Here is a 22,151-nt window from a genome sequence, read left to right as displayed (position 1 = left end):
ACTGAACTACTCAAACTAGTGCACAACATTAACGTCATCGTTCTCAGCCACTCCCTCTGTTCGCTGATTGGACCTACAAAAAACTTTCTGAAAACCAAATTCAAAGTCTAAATCCCAGACCTAGTACAGAAGCAAAATCCAAATTGAGTGGAAGTACGTAGGAGGGCAGAGCCAGGCTATGATTTTGCAGCCACATTCTTAAAATGAAACGCATTTCTGGAAATGCATTTGAATTTGAATTGTGGTCACGATTTTGCAGCCACGTTCTTAAAATGAAAATGCATTTCTGGAAATGCATTTGAATTTGAATTGTGGTCACGATTTTGCAGCCACGTTCCTGAAAATGAAAATGCATTTCTGGAAATGCATTTGAATTTGAATTGTGGTCACGGTTTTGCAGCCATGTTCTTTAAATGAAAATGCATTTCTGGAAATTTAATTTTCAAATTTTACATTTCAAATAGAATTTTGGTATCCATTTGCTGGGGCATATTTTGAAAATTAAATCTCAAATGTCTATTTCTTTTTCATTTTAATTAAGTGAAAGATTGAGCACTCTAGAAGAAGAAAATTAAAATGCAAATAGGATGATTGATTACAAATTTTATTTATGAGTCAAATAATGCTGCCACATTCTGAAAATGCAAATGTTTTTCTGGAAATGCATTTGAATTTTGGTAACGATTTGCTTCCATAGAAAAGGGGTTCGGCTGCAATCTCCCTACCCTCGAGGACCTGCACACCTCGAGGACCCTGAGGCGAGCGAGGAAGATTGTGGCCGACCCCTCCCACCCTGGCCACTCCCTGTTCCAGCTACTCCCCTCCGGCAGAAGGCTGCGGTCCATCCAAAACCTCACGCCATAAGAACAGTTTTTTTCCATCTGCTACTAGCCTCTTCAATAAGGCCAAGGACTCCCACTGATATCCATTCATTATTTAACCCAGTATCTGATTGCACTATTGCACTGTTTACCACTCATGCAGCTCATTCTTATTTTTACATGTTTTATTTTATATTTCAATTGTTTTATTCCTAGATTGTTTAGTTCTTAGGAACAGTTCAACTTATGTACCTTTACTTAATTTAAGATTCGTATATGTTTAGTGTTTGCACCTCCCTGCCACAGTAAATTCCGTGTTTGTATAACATACATGGCAAATAAACCAAATTCTAATTCTGATTCTACCACTGTTTAGGAAGCCAAACGGCGACAGCAAACTCTCGGCACTCCCCTTACTTAAATCAAACTTCCCAAATGAGTTTTTCAATTGATAAACCAACCTGTCACTCAAATTTGAGCCAATCCCTGTATGAATACCATTCTGTATGTGGCTTGATACTTGTTTACTGAGTCAGTCTCCACTGAACGCAGTTAACACACCAGCTTGTTTTTATTGTACAGGTCTTGTTATGAACGCACAAATCGTGTGAAATCGTGATGTTTCAGTGGATAGCTAGTTAGCTGCACTTTTTCTACAAATTCTTAAAGATTTAAATTTATTTACACTCCTGTGTAGTAATTCTGGCATCACCACACCAACTAATGTTGAAGCTATTGAGAGAAAAGTTGCCTTCCATACCAATTACTTATCAAAGGTTTTGGCAGTGCCTTCGCACATGGTTCCACTACATTTTACATTTGAACACTAGATTTTCAATATCTCTCAAAGGCCTCATCATACGACAGGAAAGTGGAACCAACTAGATATAGCTGGGCTCACCTCTATGCATAGCACTGGTTTGAAACCAAACTCCTGGAGGGGGAATGGACTCTGTCCTTTTCTGCAGTTAATCAGGATGAGAGGCAGGTGTCCGCAGCTTGTTTTTGGTCCATTTTGGGCTGGTTTGGTAGAAGTGTGTTGGAGAACTGGTAGGGCAGGCTAAGTTTTGCGAAACCAGCAATTTTGGCTTGGGATTGAAAGTAGCCAACCCAAATAACCCACTCCCTCCCTTCAAAGTCACCTCCAAAAGGTAAACAGGCAAGTAGCACGTCCAATCATTGCATTCGGTCCGAACACAATTATTGGTCATGTTTATTACGGTCCTGTGAGGTCCACAGATATTGGATTCATTGCATTTTACTGCCAGAGCATTTGATTTATTGATTGATAACAGGATGTGAAGTTTATTTCAGCAAATAAGACCAAAAGTGCTTCTCAAAAACATTACCTACCTTGCCTTTAAACACATGCATTCCTTCTTGCTAAATCCAAGATGATGGTACTGGGCACATGGCATGCACCATCTACAGTACACTGGTTTGACACACACTGGTCTTGACTCACACAAGCAATGCCTGTTACTATTATTATCTGTCTACAACCTTTGTTTCTATGAACCTGTGTATAATATCATTGGTGAGGTATGATTTCGGATCAGAGGGCTTCATTTATGTCGTGTTGAGCAATGCAAAAAAGACGATGAGTAACAAAGGTATGTGTATTGCCATTTTTATTGCACTTTGTAAGCAGATGCTGTGCAGTGTAGCTGTGCACTGTGGACTCAACCCTCTCAGTCAGACACGCCAACCATAGCAGGACTATGACATATTGATCAAAAAGTAAATTACCCTGCAATCCTAACTGACAATTAGATTAGTTATATATCAAAATAAAATCCCACAAGGTTTTAAGGAAGCTATGACATTAAATTCACATCAACTATCTACAAGATTACACGAGGAAAGCTGTTTGAACTAACAGTAAATTGTATAAAAAATGCAGGTGTGAACTTTTTATCTGCATAATATACAAAAGGAACTATCCATCCACTTCCACATGCAGTTATCTCTGGGATAAGGTGTACAGTACCTTTTGGCAACGAAACATTGATAAGTCTAAATGTGCCATATACTGTATGTACACACTATCTCTGTTTTTCACAAGTCTTTCCTTTTCTCTAAGATACAATATGTGGATAAACAGTCGTTCCCCTCAGTGGCTGTCATGGCAACATAATTCTTATCACCTCATCAACATAAAACTCTTACATAATTTGTTTTTAAGTAACTCACTCACACTTTCTTTTTCTCACACAGTCTCTTTTACGATATGGAATACGTTTCTAAAACCTTTCACTGACCCCTGATACAGGAAACATATACACATTTACACAACATGTTCAGGGTGAACAGTGAAGTCATTCCAGTGGGTAGGGTACTGTACTATACAGGGAGAAAGTCAAGAGATCGCTCTGGCCAGAGATGTCCATCTATCCAAAGAGGCATTCATGTAACCTTTCTCTTCTTTCGTTCCCCTTTTCCTCCTGTCATCTTCTCTCCTAGGATGACTAAGAACACAGAAACAGCAGTGCTGCTAGCTCTTTCCCATCTTGGCGATCAGCTCATCACAGATCTTCGTTAGCTCCTCAATCTCTTTGTTCTAGACAGGAGAGACACAATCAGGAAGTCACCATCCATCATTAACTACAATAGGATATTTTCTGTAGTTAGCATTTAACATCAAAGTCATGTTGATGATATGGTGTATCTACAAGATTTGCTAATGCAAGGTTCCATCATGTCTGACCTTCTGCTCCAGTGTACGTTCTAGGGAGTCCACCTTCATCTGCTCCTTCCTCAGACTGGCCTGGTAGGCTGCCTGCTCTTGCTTGGCTTTAGTCCTCACCTGGGCTATGTCTGTATTGGCCCTGAAAGACACACACATTATCAGTCACATCTAATCACCTTCACGGACTAGGCGATTGAAAGGGTTTTTGAAAAGACGTCCTCATAGGAAGGTAGCTATTTTTAGTTAGATTCTCAAGAGTTTGCACACTGGAACTGTTGTATTCACTGTCATTGGACTGCGCATTTATTCTCAGTGTGGACTAACTTGTCAAGTTTCTCCTCAGCATGGATCTTGAGTGCCTGGTAGCGCTGCTCCTCCTTACGGACCCGTGACAGGTACTCCTGGGCGCACTTTTTCAGAACCTCTTCATTCTGAAAACACTCACACACATTGATCAAATACTGTACCTATGTGTGTGTGCGTGTGTGAGCGTGTGTGCTTGTGTGTGGCCCACCTTGCGGAAGCCCTCCAGCACGTCTTTCATCTTCTCGTAGCGGCGGAAAAGATCGGCCAGTGACTTCTCCACTGAGTTGAGGTCTGCCAAAGCCTGGTCCTTCTCCACGATCAACTGCTGGATAGTGTGGTGAGACAATGACTTTTCCTTCTGCTCATCCTCTGATGAAAAGACACACACACACACACACAGTTTAGATTGCAATCCTGGAACTTCACTAATGCACCCATGCAGGACACACACTATGTGCTCACAGACTATTGTGTGCACCAACTGTAATAATCACAAACAATCACATACTGTACACATACACTCTTAAAACAACTTCACTAAACTGAGTAGATGGGGACCTAGCTATTGCCCTCTGCATGAGAGTTTTATTGATCCACAAGTTTCTATGTGAAGCATGCAGACAGAACATAGAACTATGAGAGAAACTCGAGACCAAATGACTATTCGGAGGTGTCAACATACTATCAAGGGCGATTGTCTGTTACAACCCTTGACCCCCTTAAGATATATTTTCCATTCCAGTTTAGGAAGAGAATTCTACTACACCTACTAACTGACTTATCTCTTTAGAACCAAAGGGGAGGGCTGATAAAATCAGAAGCAAGTTTCTCACAAGTGAAAGACAAAAATGCAGAGATGTCACAGATATCTAACAGGTAGAGGAGGTAGTGTCTCACTCTTTCGCTCACTCTCTCTCTGATGGACAGAGATGTGCTGACACAAAATACATAAGAGTATGTGCCACTTACCTGGCATGCCTGATAGGGGGGTGTCAAAGAGTAAGGGGCAACAATGAGAGCAGAACAGAAAAGAAGGGACTGTGTTAAATCAAGCTGGGAGGACTTGTGTGACAAAGCTGTGTGGTAGACAGAAGTCAGAGACTGAGGAGGAGCACTCAGAATTCAGAATATGAACAGGGAGTGGTGCCAGAGAGCGGCAGAATGATTTGTTCTGTAACAGAAGTAGAGGTAGAAATAAAAGAAAAAGAGTGCACGAAAAAGATAAAGAGTGTCATTGAGTGAGGGCAGCAGGATGTGCTGAAGATAATGCCATGTGGGTTTGAAATTATATGTGGCACAAGAAATAGAATATGAGGATATTTATTTTCAATTTCATCACTATGAAATACCATCCAACCATTTGAACAAAATAGGCAAACAGATAAAAGAGAATAAATTAGACACAACAAACTCTCAAATAAGGGCTACTGAGGAGCCTCAAGCAAGGCGTATGCTTTTTCTTCACTTGCAAACAATCAACATGTTGTGAAAGGCAGAGGGGGTGTGGGGTAAGTGGATGAAGGGTGTGTAAGAGATAGTGACTGTGAAACGCTGGGAAACAAGTTCTAGCATGTTTTAGAATCTCACCACTCACCTATCATCTGTGCAATAGTCTTCTCATACTCTGCAACGATTCTCCTAACAAACAGAGTCCACGTGAATATTAACAAAATGTTGGTTAACAGATTATTTTCAGATGCTGCTATAAACCATGCTATCTGGCAAAGAAGATCACACAGTGCTGTACATTTACATTTAGTCATTTAGCAGACGCTCTTATCTAGAGCGACTTACAGTAAGTACTGGGACATTCCCCCCAAGGCAAGTAGGGTGAAGTGCCTTGCCCATGGACACAACGTCATTTTGCATGGCCAGAAATCGAACTGGCAACCTTCAGATTACCAGCCCGATTCCCTAACCGCTCAGCCACTCAGCCACCTGACTCCTAGAGGTGAGTAATATAACTATCTTTAGGCTGGGACTAAGTCTGTCCGGCTTTGTTTTCCAAGCTGAGTGAGTGGCCTCCTAGGAAGGAGATCCTCTAACAGTCACCAGCTCGGTGGGCTGAAGGAGGGAGGGAGCACTTGTTTTGGGAAAAGCAGGTTACCATAGAGTTAAGCAGCTGGATTAGCAGTGCCTTCCCCTTAGCCTCTTACAGGCTCCTTATCCTGTACCCAATCAGACTAATGCAGTAAGCTTCTATCTTATCCACAATAACTAGGCCGTAGCCAGATGGACCACCAAGCCTCCACTCCCCTAGTCCATCATCTTCTCTCCTCCTCTCCCAGCCTCTCCCCTCTGCTTCCTTAACTCCCTTCAACCTCGCTTTGCTTTCCTCCCCTCTGCTACCCTCCTTTTCCTTTCCCTCTTCTCCTCTTACCAACACCACTCCCCAATTCTCTAGCTCACCAGCTACTTGATGGGTGGAGACCTTTCCATGATGATGTCACTGTGATGCATCATCTGAGGCTATTATGAGCCATCATTCGCACTGTGTAGCAAACCAGGGGAGTCAGACCAGCCAATCCGGCCCGAAGGCGGGTCCATCAACTTCGATTGGGGGAGGTGATAGAGGGAGTCTACCTGCCGGTCGAGGTGCTGCAGCCACTGGGCACATGGCACTGGTCACACCTGGAGCCCATCAGGCAATCAGGCGAGGGCTTAAAGGGGAGCCAGCCCAAGGCCGCAGATGGAGAGAGAACCAGAGAGACAACCCTGGAGGAGAGTTGCCATTAACCTTTCCCTCTGCTTTGACCCCCCAGAACCTCACTCCGTAGAGGACCACAGACCCCGGATGGGAAGACCCCTAATTTGAAGTTTGTCCCACTACCCTTACCCTGAAACCCTTAAGGTGCCAGTATGGTACTCCGTTACGGATGGGCGGGCCGCCGGATAGGACGGATTAATTAGCATTTCTGTTGCCTTTATGGTTCTCCGAAGGCTGGGGGTGCTGAAAACAATTCACCGCCAGAACAGTAGGTGGAGAAGCGTTTTCTTGTCGAAAACACGTTGCTTTATTGCGTCTTTGTATGTTAAAAACATCGCTGTTTATCTCCCACCTTTCATCACACGTGTGACCCTCCTACCAGCTGTCACTAGTCAGACGATGAGTGCAGCAGGTGCAGTCACATTATATTAAAGATTGTGTCTAATGCTATATAAACACCTGAAAGAGCAAACTTTTCTCTATCATGGTAGGTATTATTTGTGGGGAAAATAGTAGCACTCTATAACAAAATGATATGCTTATCTTATATACACTATAGAAACTATTAAAAAACGATTCCATGAAATGAATACGTTCTTATTTTCTTGGGTATTTTTGTGATTAGCAATGATGATTGCTGGGTAATATGTATGTAGTTGTGCAATGGCAAGTCTCTATTTGATCATGTGACGAGACGATACGATATAGACAAGGCTCTGGTTTTGTAAATTCATTTCTCCACCACCAAGTGTATAATCCAATGTGAAAAATGATAAACAAAAAGACTAATATAATTGGAAACAAAAAGATCCATACAAACTGTATGTACAGTCAACTACAATGTACTAATCTTGGTCACTAAACTGTGGCAGTCAGTGCACAGACAACAAACTCACGTTTCTGAATTCGCTAGAGTAGAGCATAAAGTAGCTCACAATAAACTTTCTCTCCAAGAAGTTCTCATCACAGACGTCTTTCAAAAAGACGACCTTAGAGAAAACGCCTTCTGTCGAAGTCGGCAGCGTCGTCGTCGAGTGTTTATGTAGGGGAGACTGGGGACAGTTGCAACACTTTTTGCATTTCTCTCAGTTACTCAGAGACTATTTGGACTAGACCAACCAAATGTGTATATATTAAACTTGCTTCTGTCTGCTAATTACCCATACCATTTAAAGATGTATTTAAATGGTATTGTGATATAGGGAATGAGACAGGAAACGCGAGGTACAAAAATGTGAGATTCCGCAAATGATGTCTTTTGGAAATGATGTCATAGCGGACCAATCACGGCCAAGGGGTATCCGTCGCTGTACAGCACGGCATGACGGATCGACAGGAATTTCAACGGTGCACGGGAGAGCTCTCCGAGGGCCCCGCAGACGACGGAGAGGGCGTTCCATCTATGTGTAGGCCCTTCCCATGTGTCCGTAATCGTGAAGTATGGAGTACCATATAACGGCCTTTAGTAAAAACCCATTTATGTTAACCCCCGTGTCTGAGTCCTATTTTATGGTGTATCGGGCCTTCAAGTCCCCTGGGTTGCTACAACACATGTAAATGCTCAAACAAGCACATGTACACAAAGATGCATACAAAAGCAAACAAATGAGGGACATCTGAAACATTAAACACTAAATATGTGGTCCAATGGTGGTCAAGGACATGCAACATGATTCATTACTTTAATCTCACCTCATCTCCACCACTTCCTGATGACTCTCTTCATACTTCCTCTGCCACTCCAACACCTCCTTTTCTTTTGTCACAATCTGTGGAAACGAGAAATCACTGTTTGGAACTGCACAGCATATAATGCATTTAATGTAAAGTAAAAATTTGTGTATGTGTGTGTTTACCTCTTCCCGTGCAATGCCGAGGGACTGGTCAAGGTCTCGGGGCAGGTAGGGGCTCTCCTGCTGGGTGTAGGCTGGCCGGCTGGTGTAGAGCGAGCCCTTGGACTCTGAACTCTCTCTGGGAGATGCTACCTCTCTCTCCCTCTGCTGTTGCAAAGAGCCAGGCCACACACACACATACACACTTGTTAGACCTGCCACCATAATCTGCACATTGCACATTTCAGCAAATTTTAACCAAATATTTGTCTGAATTTGACCCATGTCTATAATTCAAAAGCCATCATGGCCACACATAATCTTGGAGGACTCTGAACCAAACCACTAGGCAGCATTACAGTCAGTAAGGTAGAGTAGATGCCACACCGCAAACCAAGTATGCAGATGAGGCAGGCTGTGGAGGATGTTCCTGAAGATACAGCAGGGTGTGATTGGATGGAGCCTACAAAGGTGCTATTGTTGTTTTCCTGTGATTGGCTAAGAAAATCTGCTTGTCTGTATAGCTTAACTGTATTTGGGTCCAGGCAGAATTGTGTAGGGAAAGGGAAGAATGGTTGGACTTCTATACAGACATATGCTACATCACATTGTATAGACAGGGAGAGAGGGGGTGGATAGAAAAGACTGAGGAGTGTTAATGTTGGGTTAGGCGGTGCGCCACACTATACAGTTGATTGTATCAACAGCAACCAAAATGCATTGAAATCTGTATGTGCTTAAAGTTCTCCTTTGCTAAAATATGTTTCAATAGGATCCAAACAATACCATAGTCTCCCCAGCTATAGTACTTGTTGAGCTGTGAACAGTTCATTTGGCTGGAGATACTTTCTGTGTCCTCACTCAGTTCTACTATTAAAGCATGATTTACTTTTTGAGGCCCTAAAATTGTCTCTGGTGGGGATTATTAATTCCTAGGAAGGAGGAGGGATTAAGGGATGATTTGATTGAATCTGAGCGTGGGGGGGGGGGGGGGTTAGGGAGACTAATAAAGCTCTAATACAGGGGTCATACAGAGAGGTGTTGGGGCTGGCTACAGTATTTATCACCACTAATGCCATTATTCTGATCACTCATTTTACTGTAGGCTCTTTGCCACAGCAAAAGACCGTTACTGTGTGATCCTGGGATTTGGCATTAACTCAGCCGACTGACCATACCTTGCGGAACAGAGGCTTTGTCCAGAACATAGAGACTAATCTCAAACCAGGTTAAACTGCTTGGCAGGGTATGAGTCACTACTAAGGCACACTAAACCCTTTGTCTTCATCTATTCTAGACAATCCCTGGGGGATGCCCTAAAATCGAATTACCCCAAATTCTCATTGCTCAGTGTGTGGTGTGTGTGGATCTTTAGTGTGACATAAGAGCAGTGTTTCAGTAAGGAATGTGCATATGTGCAGCAGCTCAAGTACAATCCCCCAAAACAGATGGAATAGGATCCAACTGCACAGTTGAGGGATGGGCCTCTGTCTGGACACACTTGCCAACAAGTTCCAGTAAAACCCCAACATTTTAATGCTTCATCAATCTATGGCACTAAAAGAGTCCAAGGGAACACGGAGTTAAAGATATCATGTGCTTTCCAACAACTTTGTGTTGTTGTGGGCTCTCTGCTCAGTATGAAACAAACTAATCAAATGCAACAATGGAAGATGTAAGGAATGTCATAAGAAAGTCGAACACCAGGAGACTGAGGGACAGCAGCTGTAAAGGGAGAGTCTTAGAAACGAGAGATGCAGAGTGAGAGAATAAGTAGGGAAGTGGCACTAGGACCTCTCCAAGCTATAGACCACATACATTTTGCGGATTGGTGTAGCTTGTAGTTGGATTAGCGCAGGATGGGAAGGGTCATATCTATAGGGCGGTAGGGATTGTACACCTCTTACTTTGACTAGGGGTATACCGTTGAGATTCCACCTTCGTAAACTAGGCTTCTTGAGGAGAGACTGTGGAGCATGCGAGACAAGAGCATGAGAGGTAGGAGAACATAGGGGAGATGGGAGATGTATCTATATCGCACCAGCTTGTTTAAAAACATGGCAACCTAGATTGCGATTCTGCATTGAACTTTATTTTTCAGTCGATGAGCTAGTTGATCCTTCAGTCGGCAGTGTCCAGAACGCGGTTTCATCCTAATACTTGTTTTACAACTCTGACCACCAACCCGAAAACAACTACCACCTGTATTGATTTTTTTATTAGTTCTGTTCATTGGTTTAGAAACTCCGATCATAAAACAAGAATGTGACCAGGGATTAGGAAGCCCACCTAAAATGGCAGAGTTTAGATTAAGAAAGTAGTTCTTATCAGATTATGATTTATTGCCTAAAAATTGCATAAAAGTGAAGCGCAAGAAGTCCCAAGTCACGTTAATGTTTACCAAGCCTCTCCTGCACAAGCAACATGCATGAGGCAAGTTAAAGAAAGAAGGCATGGCACTGTCGTCGGGCGAGGAAGGTGGTGGGGTGGCAGGGATTAGGGGTCCGGGAGAGCTGGGGTGGTATTTTGGGGAGTAAGGGGTTGTTAAAGACAGAAAGCCATGTTAGAAATGTTAAATGGTGGGGTTTAGGAAGCTGGGGGATATTGAATATGTTGTTGTTGTTGTTGCACAGCCACCATGTGGGGTAGACGGCCATGGGTTCACACATGGAATTGTGTTATTATAGGAATCAGGGGAAGGGCAGGCTGAGACACACCCATGCCGCCAGACATTCGACAGATGCGCACACTCTCACACACACAGCAGGTGCAGGCTGACTCAGCACAGTACCTGGGGGGTTACAGTGGAGAGTGAGGGGCACTGAGAGATGTTTTGGGCTACCTGCAGAGCCTCTATCCTCAGAGCAGCAAGCACCAGCTCCTCCTGGGCCACACAGGGTAGGTGTGGGGGGATATGGGGGTTATAGGGAGGGGGGGGGAGTGCGGCCCAGGGTAGAAAACAAATAAGAGACATACAGAGACCAAAGTTGAGCACACATACCCTCTTCTCCACCCACGATCTAACCAGACACCCACCCAGACACAGGAATATCAGCGGAAAGAAATGGCAGCGATAAAGGCATGAGAACAATCCAAGTGGATGTTATAACCTGAATAAGCAGGATGGGAATAAGTGGGAACAAAGTGAACACACATACACGGACACACAAATCAAGGAGTACTATGAAGCTAGCGAGGGGCAGGTTGATGGCCCAGGTGTGAAGGAACAGAATGTGTCTTTTTTGTGGTTCATGTTGTTTTAATTTGCAACTTGTATAACTAAATGCTCTTATGGGTCTTCCCTTTTGGCACTTGTTTAGTTTTTTCACAATGTATGCTTCATGTTTTGGCTGCTCGCAATGTTTGGGACTACCTCGTTATTATGATCAGTGACCTATGCTCTTTTGTAAAGCTCTCTCTTGGAAGTCGCTTTGGATAAAAGCGTCTGCTAAATGCATAAATGTAAATGTCTACACACCTGGAGTTTGAGGGCAAAGGCTGTGGGGTTGGTCTCTGCCAGGTCAGGCTCCAGGTACTGCAGGGGGTTGTCATTCGCTGGCAGCCTGTCTAACAGCGGTGCGGTTTGGGCCAAGGGCTCCACAAAGCCCTGGGACGGGGGCTACAGGGGTATCAGGATGGGGGGATTGGTTGAGGAGTGTGGAGGGGTCAGCATTGGCAAAGCAAGTGTTGGGCATATCGGTGGTAGAGTGTTGGAGCTACGCTGAAATTTATCACAACTGTGTGTTGCTGGTCATTTCTGCCTGGGTATCAGAGCCATTTAACTGAACTAGGTCAAAATAGTCTGAGGATTGAAATGTTGTCTCCATCTAGTGGCTAAACCACTTATGCATGGTATGTGAACCATAAAGAGTCATATGGAAAACAGACACAAGAAATGACATAGGACAATGGGTCACATACAGTGTGTACTGTCTGTTTGAGTTCGCTTAGGCTGGTAAGGTTAGTATGAGTGCTAGAGTGAAACTTACCACTTCATCTCTGACAGCACTCAGCTCCTGGCTCTCCCACTTCCTGCCCTTGTCTACAGCAGAACCCTCCGGAACAGGTCTGGAGTTCAGCACTGGGGTCTTCATCCCTGCTGTGATCTGGGCCTCCATCTCCTCAAAACTCCTGCAGAGAGAGAGAGATGTCACAGAGGTCTTTACATATGCCCATAGAACAGCACCTTTCATGTATGTATACAAGCATTCTAAGTAGTGAAATAAGCATTGCTGTGTGTATTTTGTGCGTTCAGTTCCATGTGAATTTGTGTAAAACTCTAGCGCTACCCTGTGCATGGTGAGTTGGGCTCAGAACCATGGGAGCAGGTCTTTGTCAGGTCGTCTGATACAGACTCCAACTTCAGGTACAGAGAAGGCTTCTTCACTGACAGAGGCTAGAAATACACACAGACACAAACTCACTTAAACAAAATGTGACACAGGCTCAAGTCTTTAAGTGTCAAGTTCAAGTTCTAAAAAGATCATGGCTACTTTCTTTTTCAGGCCAGGTAGCAGTAGATACTCACAGGTGAGGAAGAACCAATCTTCTCCATGTACTCAATCTCATAGTCTGGCACTGAGAGAGAGAGAAAGAGAGAGAGACACAGTTAGAGACGGAGGAGAATAGAATGATAAGGGGTAGAGCACCAAGAGATAGATGAAAATATAAGATAGATAAAGAAAGCGAGAAATAAAGAGAAAGATAGGAGAGACTGAGAGACAGACAGACAGGCAAGTGACATCAAAATGATCGTTGTGCCGGTGGGACAGGTCTGAGGCTCTGCTAGCTGGCTGCCCTTTTTCCATCCATGGCCCAGTTCATCCAGGGCAGAAAGAGCCTGTGGGGGTTCAGGGGCCCGTAGAGAACTGGGTCAGTATATTGGTATCACCGCAAGGCTGAAATCAATGCTGATGCAGCATTGATGGCTACTGTATGTTACATATACGAACAGGCGCACTGTCGCAACAGTTGTTCAGTTTGGTTTCCTCTGTACACACCTCTGCCCTGGTGTTGGTTAATTGTTATTCAGACACAAAATTGCCATGGTTTTTCCTGGGTCAAAATGGGTCTTCGGTGCTCAAAAAAAAACTTGTTTTACCGTGTGACCTTATTAGCAGACATCTATGTATTATTTGTAATCTTTTTTTTACCATTTCATAAATAATGGAGGCTATGAGGAAATCATTTTGCTTCCACTTTAGATTAAAATAGCTGACAATAGTCCAAGCCCTCATGTATGGTTCAAAGATGATCAAGGTTTAACTCTTTACATATATATGCAAACTACTGAAATGTATATCAATAGAATCTAGAACTAACCAGTGGTCAGAAATGGAACAAACAAATTATGAAATTCAAGTTGATCTATTATTACTATTCATTTTTATTATACAAACTAAGCTAAGGGGAGGCAGTCAGTTTTGTCAAACTTTTGTCAGCATTTTGAGTGGAAATTTCATTTGCATTTGTACAGGTGTATTCGTGCACGTCGGGCTGGCCCTCGCAGCGGAACGACAGTTAACTAGCCGCTCTGTCCATTTGCGCACCTCACAGCTGCGTATTGATCAGACAAGAAGACACGCTTATCAACTCGATTACTTACTATTGATCAAAACAGAACGAGGGTTTGGCTGTAGCCTACTTGAAACATGATATTGAGAACATATATGCTGACATGCATTGACCGCGTGATGAACACGGGATTTGTCATAGGCGCTTGGAAAAACGGCTTAGGCACGCGCCCACATTTTCTCTATGCAGGAAAACCCCTGGTTGCCCTCCAAGTACCGTGGGTCTGGGGAGGCAAACTGTTTTCGTTTACAAAAGACGTAAGGTCAGACGGCTGAGGGAAGTCCTGGGTATCGGAGGTCAGCTCCGACTGCATGTCATGGAGAGCCGCCCACTTATGATTGGTGGAGGAGGCGAGCTTCTCCTCATCTGTGGCATGGTCATCCTGGAGTGGGGGGGGCTCAACCTCCGGAGTGGGCTCCTGGAAAAGAGGGTATTTTGAGATTGTGTGTGTGTGTGTGTGTGTGTGTACATGTGTGTGTGTGTACAGGGTTACCTGTGATGATGAATCAGACATGGGGGATCTTTTCGGTGACCTCTTCACTCTGAAAGTGTTACTGAGAGGAAGGAGACCTGATTAGGATCAGAGTTTTTATTGCAATGCAATTTTTCCCCCCAATCTCCCCTATGTAAAAATACAAAATATGTACAGAGACAGGATGTCTTATTTTCGGGAGCATTTCTGAAGAGCATTAATTCATTTCCATGTTCATTATATTTTTTATTATGGTAAAAGAACCCAACACTGTAGAATGCTCCAAAAAGTGTTTTCAAAACAGAGAAAAGCTTAATACATACAAATATTAGTTTAAGTAAATTAGTTTAAGTAAATAAGTTTGATGGGGAAATGACCAGTAGGTTTTATGGTCAATTATGTCAGAGACGAAATGAGAAGACATTTCAGGAGTGACGCTGTATTTTTAGGCAATAAATGAAGGGAGGGTTGAAAAAGGAAGGGCTTTTTACAACAACAATGTTTGATGACAGTAATGTGATGAAGAAAATACATTAAGGTTCATGAAGGGATTTATGGATCTACTTTAGTGGGCATGTTGGGAGGCTGTGTGTTCATGCCCCTGTACTTACAACAGACAACATAGAGAAGACACACCCTTGGACTTCCTGTGACATACGAGAATACACAGACACAAAGGTGACAGAGAGACAGACAGAGGGTACAGACACCGCGCACGGGCGCAGCACAAACACGCAGTCACACCCTAATAATGGCATCTATACATTGACATACACCTAAACACTGTGTATGAATGCATACTGTATGATGGCAGTGAATAAAGATTGGCTAAAAACAGCCTGGTGAACTTACGACTTGATGGGCGTTTTCTTCTTTTTGGCTGGTTTGTTCTGGTTGTGGTCCTGCAGCTCTCCAACGTTATCATTGTCATTTTCAACATCATCATTGGTCACTTCAAAGGAAGCAGACCCAGCTTTAGGTGGGGAACTAGTCATCTTATTTGAGGACTTCAAAGAGTCTATGGTGTCATCAAACAAATCTGCTTGGAAGCTGTAGGATGGCCGGGACAACTTGGGCGAGTTGGGAATGCCGCTTTTAGAGGAGAAGGGGTTGAAGTTTGGGTCTTCCCACTTGTTAGGGTCAAAGTTGTAGGTGGCTTTGGGGATGGGAATGTCATCATCAATGTTGGGGTATGAGGTGGCGTTTCCCAGAGGCTCCATCTGTGGTGGGGGGGCTTTGTTTAGCCCCAATCTGGGCTTCCTCAAGGGCATCTTCGCGCCTGCCTTCTTGCCCAGCTTCTTGGGGGGCGGTGAGGCCTGGCGGGGTGCCTCACCGTTCTCCTCGGAGTAGTCAAATTCCAGCCGCACCGGCTGACGCTTGGGTAGGATGGGTACCTCCTCAGGGTTGGGGACTGAGCCTGCAAGGGGGGTGATGGGGAGGTCTGAATCGGCTGGTACCTCTGCAGGGACAGGGGGGCTCTTTGGAGGTGAAAAGTTAGAGGCAGGCACTGGTCCTTTCCTTCCCAGCACGGGGGAGTTGGCTATCTTGCTCCCACCGCTGTTGAAAGGGTTGATCTCCTCAAAATGTTCTGGGTCCCATTTGTAGGAACCACTTGGGGGGAGGGGGGACTCCTCTTCAGTCACTGGTGGCTCTGGCACAGGGAGAGGGGCTTCCTCCTGGCACAGGAGTAAGGAGAGGTCAGGTTGGACCTCCTCTGGGCTTGTGTGATTGGTCTCCTCAGGGAGAGGGGGTGGGGTCTCCACACAAGGCTTATTGCGAGCCCTGCATAGGGTGCCCCCAGGGCTGGATCCGTCTGACCCTTCCTGGCTCTGCAGAGGGCTGGCAGCCCTGGGCTTGGCCCTCTTCTTCACCTCTGGTGTGCCGGAGGAAGAGGTGGGCTGGGGGCTCTCAGGATTGGAGCTCTGCCTAAGTAGAGGCTTCTTCTTCAAGGATCCAGGACGGACTTTCTTGGCTCTGAGTAGAGTCCCTGGAGCGCTCTCAGTGCCTGCACTGAAGGGCTCTGCAGTGGGAAGGAAGCCTCCAGTGACAGACCTGTCTGTTGAGCCGGAGTCGTCAAATTCCCCTGCCTGAAGGCTGAGAGAACGGGTTAGAGGGGCACGGCTGGGGGACCCAGCAGTAGACACTTCAAAGTTGTAGGTGCCACTGGCAGCAATAGGCTTGTCCTCATCAAAGACTATGGAGAGTGAGCGACTAGGAGGACGGCCTGGAGGAAGGTCTGAGGCTGGATCACTGTCTGTTACTGATCCAGTGCCTAAGATGCAACCTGAGAAAACACAAGACATATATATATACAGTATACTTTGTGAGTGTGTGTGTGTGTGTGTGTGTGTGTGTGTGTGTGTTTGTGTTTGTGTGTGTGTGTGTGTGTGTGTAGGCATTGCACACCAGTGTGAGAACTTCCTACGCGAGATAAAGAATCCATCTGGTTTTAGGAACTCTAATTACAGTGATATGTGTGCCTTGATTCATTTAATAGCAGGACCCTAGTTGGCCAATCAGACATTAGACAAGTCATGAAGAATACAAGGAGGATGGATGGATGGTGATATTAAGCATAGCTAAGCCTGCTAATGTATTTGTGCAGCACTGTACAATACTAACGGCAACCACTACAGGCTGTCTAGAGCCATATTTCAGTATACAAAAATCTTCCCTACGTCCATCTGTCTGGTCTCTTAAGGCTGTACTTGTCAATGTATATCTGTGTAGCCATCCAAATGTTAAAATGATGCAGGAAATTCACAATGCACTACAACTGGAGGCAACCCTCATAAGACGTTTGACCTGTGGTCTAGGAATCTCTCTCCCTCTTGATGTTAAGTGTTACTAGCCTTTATCATGTGCTTTCTCAAAGCTCAGCTCCATCCACTATGGTCTCTGCACACAGTTTCAGCACAAGTGTTTCCAGTTTCCCGTCTCACCTGTGTCCTCTGTAGTGAGCTGCAGGGAGCAGGGCTCAGTCTCTGAGAGAGGAAGGATGGGCGATGCAGCCTTAACTGGGGTGGTTGACTCAGGGGTCTCAAATGCTTCGTCTGAGTCTGAGCTCCTATGAGGGGGAGAGAGCACAACATTGATACCAACAGAGATCGAGACAGAGAGAGTTAATGAGAGAGAGAGAGAATGAGAGAGTGAATGAGAGAGAGTCAATCAGAGACAGCTGGGGTGAAGGAAGAATAGAGATACTGTACATCGGTGTTTAATGGCAGGTTACATCAATAGAACAGATAACCTTCCCATGTCTGCCAATGAGCCAATCTCCATGCTGCCATGACTCTTCCATACAGATACACTCCCACATTGAGCAAAACAAAGGCCTTTGTCAGGCATTTGCCTGTGTGTGTGTGTCACACACACACACACACACACACACACACTGCCCCTTCCCTCACACACACTCCTACTGCCATCACACACACCAACATTGGGAACTACTGACTAACTAGGTTGAGCAGTCCACCTAACAGAGACAAATCCAATAAAAAGGATACAATTCTGTCATTGTACACTGAATTAATTGATGTAGCTAAAAAACATTATGTCATTGTCCACACACACACAAACAGACACACACACAAACACACACAAAACCAACACATGACCGCAAATACATTACCTGCTCCTACTGTACATCTCAGTCCTCAATTTAACCCCTCCTTCACATCTTTCCATATCACTCCTCCATTTACCCCTCCAGCTCACCTCTGTCTTCTAGGCCCCCTGGCTGCTTCCAGCATTCTGTCGTGTCGAGACCCCCAGGAAAGGCGCTGGAGGAGCCCCAGAGCAAGGTCTGGGCTTTCCCCTCCCCCAGTCCCTCCAAGCAGTGAGTCCCAGCTCCAGCGAACCCACTGCAGGGGAGACAGAGCCTGCCACACGTTCACCGCCATGGCTGCTGACTGCTCCGCTCACCACACACACTGGCTGGCTGGCACACTGGTAAACACCCACCGAATCCTCAAATGCTCCTCATCTTATCTTCTCCTCTCCTCTATTATCCCCGACTGGCCCTTGCCAGCACCCCTTTCTGCTCCCATCTTGTCGCAAAGGATGCTGCCTTTTTCCAAATGCGACTGACTGCAGAAACGCCCCACCTGCAGAAATTCTGGCAATCTCTCCCTCTCTCTCCCTTTCTCTCACTCTCATTCACTGTCTGTCTCTCTCTGAACCTCCACCTTACATATTCTCTCTCCTGTTTTCTCTCTCTTTCATGAGAACAGGGGAAGGATACACAATTGTATCAGACATATTTACTAAACTCAAATAGACATATAAACTCAAACACACACACAAACATTAATTGCCGACACAATGACAAAGCATCTTCATTTTCTCTCTTCCATATCTGTCTCTTTAATTCTCTTCTGAATTCCAATGAGATAATTGACATGCAGATATATTGTGCAGGGGCAGAGAACCCACATGCCAACTACACAGACCCCATACACCAGAACCACTCCTTTTTTTTGGATGTTCCTAAGGATGACAATACACTGGAGGTTATAGACTTGGTACTGCTCTGCTTTAACAGAGACATAAATTTTGTTTTTACTGCCAAAAACACCCTGAGGCAAGCGGTCTAATGTTCCCTTTACAACAATATAACAACGTTATAAGGACGTTTCCTTATATTGGGTGGAGTTGTGGGTAAAGCAGGTTGGTATGAAACCCTTACTCCAATAACATCTGGTAATATCTGGCAATATCTGGTAATTCCCTGTCTCTGTACCACAGTCAATACTACCTCAGGGGACAGCAGTGGCATGGCCATAATCTAGACAGTACCAACAGCCTGGGGGGGACACACATCCCGACACACAGAAACATCTATCCTCGTTTTCCAATAGTTTCAAGTTTTTTTATTGTCAGGTGCACAAAACGTTTAGAGTAGAGGCCTCATCCATCCAAAGAAGTTATTTGAGACATCAGTTTGGAAGTTACTACAATCTACAATCCGTAATATGTAATGAAGAACTAAATCCATAAGTTATTAGTCTCAATGGCTTTCAAGTTGAAAGCAGCTAGCCCCTGTTTAACCCCACCCACTTTGCTTGTATTGCCTTGCAGAGAACATTTCACAACAGAAACACACAGTTGCCATGGTGACTGGAGGCTGCACATGCCATATGTTCCACTGTGGTCAAAACCCAGACTGTCAGTAAGCACAGTCTGGGCCAACACACACATCGCACACACATATACATTCTGGGACACACAAATCTGCCCAGCTAAGAATTTTGCAGGCGCTACTTCCCTCAAGTACTTTTGAAACACAGCAGTTTTTTCCACAGTGACCGTTGTGTAATTGAGACATTATTTCCAATAATTGCCTGGCTCCCACAGCCAGGGACTCATTCATACCAGCCTATCTAATACTTCTTCTTTTATAAATGTAGTAACAGCTCCGTTATCTTTGCAGATGCCAACCGAGGCAGTGAGTAAGCATTTCTCGGAGAGAGAGAGAAAGAGAGAGAGAGAGAGAGAGAGAGAGAGAGAGGATATGCTACCCTTAAGTGAATGAAACATTTATTGTAAAGCAGCAGCCTCGATGAATGGAATGACACATAAACGGTTTTGAATCAAAGGTTCAGTGGAGGTGGGAAATAAATAAAAAAGACAACGATGGACTGACAAAAGGGAAGGGAGTTTGGTCGCTGCCTCTCTGGTTTTACACAAACATAGATGTCTGCCTAGAGACAAAGAGACACAGCAGAAGGAGGAGGAGGTAGAGGTGGTAGGTGGGTCCGCAGACAGACAGACAGACACATAAGTAGGCGGATAGGCAGACAGACGCATGTGTCTCTCCTCCTGCCAACAGGCTTTGCCCCTCCCTAACAGCCCTCCACCCTCGGGAGAAGGCAGATCAGTTTACACCTGTGCATGAACCCACCACCTGTTTACCCACAAGATGGGTGGGTGAATGGAGAATAGACAACATAGAATACATTATATGCCTCTTCTGTTAGATCAATGGGTTAGAAATACAGGAATAAGTGTTTTGGTCATGATCATCCAAATAATGCTGGATTTGATGCAAAGATTGGTGGGTGAAAAGTAGTGATGTAATCTCTGAGAGAAAGATGATGAGACAAAGAAGGTAGATGGAAGAGCAAAGAGGAAGAGAGGGAGAGTTACGATTAGTGGTTGTCTCAAATATGTGTGAATAGCGAGGCATCCGATTAGTAATGCTACCCCCTCTTACACACATTATAACAGACTGTCAACCCTTTTCTTTGCCTGTCAAAATAGTTGTCTCACTACATTTAACTGTGACTGCTACACAGTTGCTTTCTCCCACCTCCCATTTCGCTCTCTTTCCTGCATTCATAATTCAACTTGTGTGTGTGTGTGTATTGCTCTTTCTCTGTGTGTGGGTTATACAGTGGGTGTGCGAGAGAAAATAAAGTGTGGTGAATGATGAAAACAACAGAGGGCGCTATTGTGATGTTATTTCACTATAGACATGGACAGGCAGGTACATATAAAGGATACACACACCTTATAACACTGCACCTTGTCTTTTATCTTTCTCCTTTCCTTTCACAACACTCACATACACACAAATAAAGGCACATAACTGTACAAGCACACATGAATGAACAGTCCATAGACATACACAGACAGACGGAAATGAGACAATGATCTGTGAACAGAATCTGGATGATCTATTTCTCTGCAGCTTCTTGTCCTGACAAGGGATTCATAGCAGAGAAGAGTTTCTGCCATTGTATCATGGTCATGATCATCATTGTATCATGGTCATTGGAGACCTATTCCCTGGCAAGATATATTGAGAAACTAACCTGGTCTGGGAAAGGCTAACTGTCAAGCTTAGCCTGTGTTGTTGCTGAACCAGACGCTCCTGTAAAACTGACCCAATAGGAAAACAATGATTTACCACAGACATTCTGGCGTGATGCCATATTTCTTTTTTTAAACACTATCAATACAAGTATAGTACTGGCTGGACCTGATGTTAGTTTCCTCCAGGATCACAATGACTCTTATAGAGTGACTTGTTGCTCTTGTAGGTTAGTTATAATGAAGTTAAGTCTTGTACTCGCTGTGAAATATTTTACTGTTGATTGTTCTTCTACAGGTACAGTCCTGCACTTTTTGTGGTTCATGTTGTTTTAATTTGTAACTTGTATAACTGCATGCTCTTATGGGTCTTCCCTTTTGGCACTTGTTTAGTTTTTTCACAATGTATGCTTCACGTTTAGGCTGCTCGCAATGTTTGGGACTACCTCGTTGTTATGTTCAGTGACCTATGCTCTTTTGTAAAGCTCTCTCTTGGAAGTCGCTTTGGATAAAAGCGTCTGCTAAATGCATAAATGTAAATGTAAGTATGTTTACAAAATCCTACTTAAATAAATAATACATGCAATAAATTATACAATGATAAATGATGATACATACCAACATATGTTTTAATTATGGTAGACTATGTGTACCTAAATCCATATGGCATCATGCAAAAACCATGTTTACTACTTGAAGACTACTTGAATCTCCATCAAGCCCAAAACACAAGAGAGACTTCGATATGCTTATACATGTGGTCTTATTTTCCTGAACAGCGCTCACCCTTTTCCAATCGCCTATTATTTTTCACTAATCCCTGAGAACAATAACAAGAGAGGCAGGTGAGATGGCATTATCTGTGGAAAGACCCTCAGACTAGATCATTTTAAGTCTAACAAGGACCAGTCTAATCTCAGACCGGTCCGTCAGC

The 22,151-nt window shown here is 44.2% G+C and overlaps 1 protein-coding gene across 3 annotated transcripts in view; it reads right to left on the bottom strand.

Annotated features, from left to right (window-relative positions):
* Positions 1–2,435: 2,435 nt before the first annotated feature.
* tacc2 (transforming, acidic coiled-coil containing protein 2) overlaps positions 2,436–22,151 on the bottom strand; it is a 52,503-nt gene continuing 32,787 nt past the window's right edge. The window contains exons 8-23 of one of the 3 annotated variants that reach the window (XM_047029929.1): positions 17,344–17,468; positions 15,254–16,685; positions 14,423–14,483; positions 14,146–14,347; positions 12,884–12,933; positions 12,645–12,751; positions 12,345–12,486; positions 11,834–11,974; positions 11,147–11,239; positions 8,380–8,523; positions 8,216–8,292; positions 5,411–5,454; positions 4,025–4,185; positions 3,835–3,941; positions 3,529–3,649; positions 2,436–3,381 (exon numbers count right to left, since the gene is read on the bottom strand). In XM_047029929.1, coding sequence (XP_046885885.1) covers positions 3,316–3,381; positions 3,529–3,649; positions 3,835–3,941; positions 4,025–4,185; positions 5,411–5,454; positions 8,216–8,292; positions 8,380–8,523; positions 11,147–11,239; positions 11,834–11,974; positions 12,345–12,486; positions 12,645–12,751; positions 12,884–12,933; positions 14,146–14,347; positions 14,423–14,483; positions 15,254–16,685; positions 17,344–17,468 — 3,073 coding nt within the window. In that variant the 3' untranslated portion in view covers positions 2,436–3,315. The remainder of the gene's footprint in view (positions 3,382–3,528; positions 3,650–3,834; positions 3,942–4,024; positions 4,186–5,410; positions 5,455–8,215; positions 8,293–8,379; positions 8,524–11,146; positions 11,240–11,833; positions 11,975–12,344; positions 12,487–12,644; positions 12,752–12,883; positions 12,934–14,145; positions 14,348–14,422; positions 14,484–15,253; positions 16,686–17,343; positions 17,469–22,151) is intronic. The other 2 variants (XM_047029930.1, XM_047029931.1) reach the window with 2 other exon arrangements.

The sequence above is a fragment of the Hypomesus transpacificus genome, chromosome 11 (genome assembly GCF_021917145.1).
Source record: "Hypomesus transpacificus isolate Combined female chromosome 11, fHypTra1, whole genome shotgun sequence".
In the NCBI taxonomy this organism is placed as follows: domain Eukaryota; kingdom Metazoa; phylum Chordata; class Actinopteri; order Osmeriformes; family Osmeridae; genus Hypomesus; species Hypomesus transpacificus.
This window is presented reverse-complemented; position numbering and strand designations above follow the sequence as displayed.